The sequence below is a fragment of the Chiroxiphia lanceolata genome, chromosome 26 (assembly GCF_009829145.1).
Source record: "Chiroxiphia lanceolata isolate bChiLan1 chromosome 26, bChiLan1.pri, whole genome shotgun sequence".
Taxonomy (NCBI): Eukaryota; Metazoa; Chordata; class Aves; order Passeriformes; family Pipridae; genus Chiroxiphia; species Chiroxiphia lanceolata.
The window spans coordinates 6,623,802-6,631,391 of record NC_045662.1 but is presented as its reverse complement, the minus strand read 5'-3'; the positions used below and the strand labels follow the sequence as shown (position 1 = coordinate 6,631,391).

The 7,590-nt window shown below is 62.5% G+C and overlaps 1 protein-coding gene across 1 annotated transcript; it reads left to right on the top strand.

The window, feature by feature from the left end:
- The first annotated feature begins 178 nt into the window (after window positions 1-178).
- Window positions 179-7,242, top strand: LOC116798569 (all-trans-retinol 13,14-reductase-like). The gene is made up of 11 exons (XM_032711070.1): window positions 179-344; window positions 1,173-1,403; window positions 1,938-2,167; window positions 3,077-3,272; window positions 3,813-4,010; window positions 4,113-4,238; window positions 4,765-4,903; window positions 5,215-5,324; window positions 5,518-5,684; window positions 6,540-6,699; window positions 6,922-7,242. The coding sequence occupies exons 1-11, from the start codon at window positions 179-181 to the stop codon at window positions 7,065-7,067; spliced, it is 1,869 nt and encodes a 622-aa protein (XP_032566961.1). The 3' UTR covers window positions 7,068-7,242.
- Window positions 7,243-7,590: the final 348 nt, after the last annotated feature.

The window sequence follows — 7,590 nt, the reverse complement described above, 5'->3', positions numbered from 1 at the left end:
TTTCCATAGGGGGTGTGTCCATGAGCTCCAGTGTCTTTAAGCAGGGGTGTCTGTAAGCCTGTCCATAATCCCCTTTGTCCGTAAGCTGCTGTGTCTATAAGTGTCGGGGCTGAACGTGCGGGGCTGTAGTGTGTCCTTGCCGTGTCGGTACCTGTCCATCCCGCCTGTGGTGACAACCATGTGGCCCACGCTGCTGCTGCTGGTGGCCCTGGGTGTGCTGGCCCTGGGGCGGGTGGCCCACAAGCTGCTGGCCCCGTCCGGCAACCCCTTTGCTGGGCCACCCCTGGAGCCCCCCCGGCCGCTGGTGACGGACCAACGTGCCCGGGACAGGGTGCTGAAGCGGGGTGAGTGCTGAGTGTCCGTCGGGTATCTGTCTGTCCGTGTGTCCATCTGTCCTGTGGAATGCTGGGCGTGCTGCCTATTGTGTACCCTCGTGTTGCCTCTTGCATGTGACAGCGTGGCCGAGCACACGCGTGTGCACAGGGTGCCCAGGGACGGCCACTGGCAGGGGCTGATCATGTGCACAGGGTTCAGTGCCCAGTGGGGATCGTGGGCAGAGGCTGAGCAGGTGTGTGTGCACAGGGTTCAGTGCCCAGTGGTGGCCACAGGCAGGGGCTCATCATATGATTGTGCCCAGGGTTCAGCACCCGGTAGGTGCCAAAGAGGCTGGATGTGATTCCCATGGGCAGTAGTTGATCACATGTGCAGGGCTTGGTGTCCTGTGGGTGCCAGAGTGGCTGGACATGGGCACTGCAGGGTCACTGTGGGGTCTGAGCACACTGTCAGGTGCACTGTGCCTGCACAGGGTTCAGGGTGTCTGGTGGTGATCACGGGCAGGGGCTGATCACACGTGTGTGCCCAGGGTTCAGCACCCAGCAGGTGCCAGAGCGGCTGAACATAGTCATTAATCCCACACGTGTGTGCCCCGGTTCAGTGCCCAGTGGTGGCCATGGGCAGTGGTTAATCCCACACATGTATGCAGGGTTCAGTGCCCAGCGAGTGCCGGAGCAGCTGGACATGGTGACCATGGGCAGTGGTTAATCACATGTATGCAGGGTTCAGTGCCCAGTGGTGGCTGTGGACAGTGGTTAATCCTACACATGTGTGCAGGGTTCAGTGCCCAGTGGTGGCTGTGGACAGTGGTTAATCCCACACCTGTGTGCAGGGTTAAGTGCCCAGTGGTTGCCATGGGCAGTGGTTAATCCCACACCTGTGCCCAGGGTTCAGGCCCCAGCGGGTGCCAGAGCAGCTGGACGCCGTGGTCATCGGCAGTGGCGTGGGGGGGCTGGCAGTGGCCGCCACCCTGGCCAAGGCGGGCCGGCGGGTGCTGGTGCTGGAGCAGCATGACAAGGCCGGCGGGTGCTGCCACACCTTCCAGCAGCACGGCATCGAGTTTGACGTCGGTAAGGACCTCCAAGACCCCCTGACACTCCCCAAGCCCCCAGCATCCCCTGGCACCGCTGCTGCCCCCACAGCGCCTGTGTGTGTGCCTGAGTGCGCAGGGCTGTGTGCAGGGCTGTGTGCAGTCTATGTGTGCACTGTCTGCATACAACACACGTGCTGTTGGCACGTAGTGTGTGCGTGCACAGTGTGTGCTGTGCATGTGTGCTGTGTTGATGGCATCTGTGTGCCATGTCCATGCCGTGTCCATGCTGTGACCATGCCATGTTCATGTCTTGTCCATGCCATGCCCATGCCATGGGCGTGTCATATGTGCTCTGTGTACATGCCATGTGCTTTCTGTGCCTGTGCCATGCACATGCCTTGTCCATGCTGTGTCTGTGCCAGCAGCCCATCCCACCCCCTCCCCTCAGTGTGACCCACAACAGGTGAAAGCCAAGCCCTTTTCTCCCCCATTGCCCCCCGGGTGCTCCCATCACATGTCCATGTGACCCCCCCGGTGTCCCCCTGCCATGTCCCCTGTCCCTGTCCTGCAGGCATCCACTACGTGGGGCAGCTGCACGAGGGCAGCCTCCTGCGTGTGGCACTGGACCAGCTGACGGACGGGCAGCTCTGCTGGCAGCGCCTGCCCGACCCCTACGACGAGGTGACCCTGGGACCCCGGCGCTACCAGCTGCGCGCCGGCAAGGTGGCCTTTGTCACCGCGCTGGAGGAGCAGTTCCCTGCGGAGAAGGCGGCCATCAGGGAGTTCATGAAGATTTCCAAGGTGGGGACACACCACCCCCATGGGGAGGTGACCACAGGGTCAGGGAGGGGTGGTGGGGTCGCTCTGGCTGGGAATGATCAACCTGGAATAGGGGGGTGGGTGTGGTGGTGGCACTGGTAGGTTCTGTGGGGACATGGGTGATGGTGGGGAAGGGGCAATGGGAATGGTGGGGACACTGGTAATGGGTGTGGAGGGGACAGAAGTGTTGGGAATGATGGGTACAAGAGTGGTTGGTATGGAGGGGACATGGGTGGTGGGTGCAGAGGGGACAAAAGTGATGGGTGTGGAGGGGACACAAGTCGTGGGCATGCTGGAGACACAGGTGCTGGGCATGGTGGAGGGAAGTCCTGGGCATAGTGAGAACACGGGCGTTAGGCATGGTGGGTGTGGGTGCTGAGCCACAGGTGGTGCTCATGGGGTCATGGCAGTGACAGTTCTGATGACACGGTGGCCAGGCAAGGAGGTGTTGGTGGTGACAGTGGCCTAGCTTGGTGTCCCACACGTGGCCTTGGGCATGTACCACTGCTGACGGTGCCAAATCTGGTCTTACAGTGGCAGTGGTGATTTGGGATGATGTCAGTGGTGACACAGGTCAGTGTCACACAGGTGATCTGGCAGCACGTGGCACTGCTGGCCGCGCTGAAGCTGATCCTATGCTCGTGGTGGTGGCAGAGTGGTGTGGTGTCAGTGGTGACAGTGAAGTGGCAGAAAGTCCCCCAGGTGGCACGTGGCACTGCTGGCCATGCCGAAGCTGACCCCGCACTAGCAGTGGTGACACAGGTTGATGTCCCACAGGTGGCCTCGCGGCACGTGGCACTGCTGGCCGTGCTGAAGCTGGCCCCACACTGGTGGTGGTGGCAGGGTGGGGTGGTGGCAGTGGTGACAGTGACATGGCACAATGTCCCCCAGGTGGCCTCGCGGCATGTGGCACTGCTGGCCGTGCTGAAGCTGGTCCCACGCTGGGTGACCACCCTCCTGCTCCGCTCTGGCCTCCTGTCCCTTCTGTCCCCTGTGTTCCGCCTGGCCACCACCAGCCACAGCCAGGCTGTGGCCCAGCTCACCTCTGACCCCGACCTGCGTGCCCTGCTCGGCTACCTCTTCTATGGTCAGGAGCTGTCGCGATAGAGAGGGGTCTGTCGTGATAGGGAGAGCACCGTCGTGGAGAACAACAGTAGTGTTATATAGGGGAGGGCTGTGTCATGATAGGGGAGGGCACCATCGTGATAGGGGCATGCTCCATCGTGATATGGGAGGGCCACGTTTTGCTAGGGGAGGGCTGTGTTGTGATAGGGGAGGGATGGATATATTGTGGTGAGGAGGGCCTTGTCATGATAGGGAAGGGCTGTATCATGATGGGAAGGGCTGTGTCACGATAGGGGAGGCAATGTCTTGATAGGGGAGGGCTATATCATGATAGAGGAGGGCTGTATTGTGATGAGAAGAACTTTGTCATGATAGGGAAGGGCATATCACAACAGAGGAGGCTATGTCGCAATAGTGGAGGGTTGTATCATGACAGGGGAGGGCTACATAGTGATGAGGAGAGTCACATCACGACAGAGGAGAGCATGTCATGATATGGGAGGGCTGCCCTGCACTGGGGCAGGGTCCAGCCGTGCCCACCTCCCCCTTACCTCCTCCAAAGGAACGGCCCCGCGGGACTCCAGCTTCCTGGTCAACGTGCTGATGGTTCACCACTACCAGCGGGGGGCCTGGTACCCGCGGGGGGGGGCCAGCGAGATCGCCTTCCACGCCGTGCCCGTCATCGAGCGCGCGGGGGGGGCCGTGCTGGTGCGCGCCCCCGTCACGCGCGTCCTCGTCAGCCCCGCCGGCACCGCCCTGGGTGAGCGCCCGACCCCCAGCCCCGCCCCGGGGCGTCACATGTGTGTGATGGGGACGGGGTGGCAGTGCCCGGTGCCCCCTGACCCCCCACCCTGGCCCCCAGGGGTGGCGGTGCAGGTGGGGTCCAGCAAGGAGGAGCTGGAGATCCGCGTGCCCCTTGTCATCTCCGATGCTGGAATCTTCAACACCTTCGGCAAACTGCTGCCCCCCCGGATCCGCAGCCACCCCGGTAACATAACCCTGTGTCCCCATGTCCCTGGTGCCCTCAGTGTTCCCAGGATCCCTGTGTCTGCAGCATCCCTGTGTCCCCAGCATCACCAGTGTTCCCAGCATCCCTGTGTTCCCATGTCTCCAACATCTCCATGTCCCTGGTGCCCATAGTGTCCTCAGTATCCATGTGTTTTCAGTATGCCTGGTGTCCTCAGCATCTCCATGTCCCTGATGTCCCCAGCATCACCAGTGTCCCCAGCATTACCGGTATCACCAGGGTTGCTCAGCATCCCTGGTGTCCTTGGTGTCCCTGGCATCACCAGTGTCCTCAGCATCTCCAGCATCCTTAGCACCCCTGCTGTCCCCAGCATCCTTGCGTCCCCATGTTCCTAGTGTTCTCAGAGTCCCTAGCACCCCTGTTGTCCTCAGCATCCCTGTGTCCGTATGCCCCCAGTGTCTCTGGCATCCCCAGAACCTTCATGTTCCCAGCAGTCTCATGTCCCTCGTGCAGGCAGGGTCGGGGTGTCACCCCCGTGTCCCCGCAGGTGTCCAATCCCGCCTGGCCATGGTGCGGCCGAGCATGGGCTCCTTCCTGGTGTTCGTGGGGCTGCGGGGCAGCGCAGCTGAGCTGGGCCTGCCCCCCACCAACTTCTGGATCTACCCCCACAACGACCTGGACACTATGTGAGGGGTCCTGGCACCCTGGGGTGGGCATGGGGGCGGGGGGGGCATGGCAGGTGGGTGGGCACACACAGGGTGGGTGCGTGAGGGGTGCCTGGGGGAGCACAGTGGGTGGGGTGGGTGCAGGGTTGTGCGTGGTGAGTGGGGTGGGTGCATGGGGGATGTGTGGGACCTGCACTGTGGGTGGGTGCACAGGGAGTGCATGGTGTGCACACGGTGGGTGGGTGTACGGTGGGTGCACAGTGGGTACATGGTGGGTGGGTGGGTGCACAGGGGGTGCACAGTGGGTACACCACAACCCTCTCTGCCCGCAGGATGACCCGCTACGCTGCCCTGAGCCGTGACGACGTCCCTGAAAACCTGGCCATGATGTTCATCACCTTCCCCGCTGCCAAGGACCCCACCTACGAGCAGCGGCACCCAGGTAACAGCACTGGGGATCCCTCAGGCCACTCCCAGCTCTGCACCCCTGATCTGCTCAGCTTCGAGGGGTCAGAGGCTCCTCAATGCCACCAGCCTGAGGTGGGCACCACCACTGTCGCCATGTCCCTGGCTGGCACCCCCATTGTGGTCCTGTGGTGGCACAGGGGGTGTCACCAGCTGTGTCCCCCTCCCAGGCCGGTCGTGCATGACCATCCTGACCATGGCACGGTACGAGTGGTTTGAGGAGTGGGCCGGGAGCCTCCCCAGGCACCGCAGCCCCGACTACCAGCAGTACAAGATGTCCATCGCCCAGCAGCTGCTGGAGAGGGCCCTGCTCCGCTTTCCACACCTGAGGGACAAGGTGACCCCATGGGGAGCCCTGCCACGCCTGGGGGTGCCCAGAGGGGAGGGGGCATGAGGGGCACAGAGTGATTTCCAGGGAGGGGAGGGAGTGTAGGGATGCAGCATCCTGGTGTACTGTGGAGTTGGGGTGCCCCGTGGGGTTGGGGTGCCCCTGAAGATTTGGGGTGCCCCTTGAGATTTGGGGTGTCCCTTCAGATTTAGGGTGTCCCACAGGGATGGGCAAACACAGTGGAAATGGGGTGCACAGTGGGGACTGGGTGTCCTGCAGGGTTGGGGTGCCCAGTGGGGAATAAGGTGCCCTGTGTGGATGGGACACCCCATGGGGTTTGGGTGCCTTGCAGGGATAGATGCACAGTGGAAATGGCACGCTCAGTGGGGAATAGGGCGTCCTGTGTGGGTGGGACGCCCCATGGAAATGGGGTGGTCTGTGGGGCGGGTTGAGGTGTCCCACAGGGGTGGGGTGCCCCATGGGTATGGGTGCAGAGTGAAGATTGGGTGCTCAGGTGGGATGAGATGCCCTGTGGGATGAGTGCCCTATGGGATGGGTGCCCAGGCAGGATGGAGTGCCCTGTGGGAGCACTCAGCCCTGCAGAGATGTGCTTGGTGATGACAGGGTACCCTTTGGAGCTGGGATACCCAAAGGGAATGTGCCCAACAGGAAGGGGTGCCCGTGGGTTTGGGGTGCCCAATGAGGACAGGGTGCCCTGTGATGCGGCTCCACAGCCCCAGCACCTCCACACGGGATGGGCTCAGACCTGTTGTGGTGGGATCTGCTGTGGGGTGGGATGGGTCTATCCATGCCCCCCATGCCCGGTGTCCCCCGGCACGCCCCGAGCACCCTGTGCCCGGGCAGGTGGAGTTCGTGGAGGCGGCATCACCACTCACCAACCAGCACTACCTGGCAGCCCCGCACGGGGCGATGTATGGCGCCGAGCACGACCTGGGCCGCTTCTGCCCCGCCGTGATGGCCACCCTGAGAGCCGACACCCCCGTGAGGAACCTCTACCTGACAGGTGAGGAAGGAGTGTCCCCACGTCCCCCTGTCTTGCTGTCCCCGTGACCAGCTCCAGGCTGTGGATGGTGTCCCCAGGGGCTCCCTGCAGTGAGGGGTGTCTGGATGCACCATGGTGGTGACCAAGGTGTGACTCTGTTACCCCTGAGAGTGGCCATGTCCTCCTTGGTGGTGGCCAGGTCCCCCCCTGGGGTGGCCGTGTCCCACGGTGGCCTGTCCCCAGGGCAGGACGTGTTCTCCTGCGGGCTGGCAGGGGCTGTGCACGGGGGGCTGCTCTGCGCTTCGGCTGTCCTGGGCCGCCTGCTCTACCTGGACCTGCTGCTCCTCAAGAGGAAGATCAAGCGGCGCCAGGACCGGCACACGGCGTGAGGGGGACACCGGCCATGAGGACACCGGGTGTGGGGACACCTGTCCTAGGGAATGGCTTTGGGCTGGGAGTTTGCTCCCAGCTCAGTAAACCCTGATGTCCCACTGGCCTCTGCCTGTCTCTGGGAATGAGGATAGAATAGGGGTGGGGATGGAGATAGGATGGGGATGGAAAAGGATGGAGATGGGGATGGAGTCAGGGTGGGGACAGAAATGGGGTGGGATGGCGTGGAGATGAGAATGGGATGGGGACTGGAATAGGAATCGGATGGGATGGGGACTGGAATAGGAATCGGATGGGATGGGATGGGATGTAGGTGCAGATGGGGGTAGAGATAGGGATGGAATGGGAATGGGATGGAGACAGGAGTGGGGATGGGAACAAGATAGCATGGAGATGGAGATGGGATGAGAACAGGAGTGGGATGGGATAGAGATAGGGATGGGGATAGGAAGGGGGTGGGATGGAGTTGGGAATGGGAAAGGGATGGGGACTGGAATAGGGATGGGAATGGGAGGGGAATGG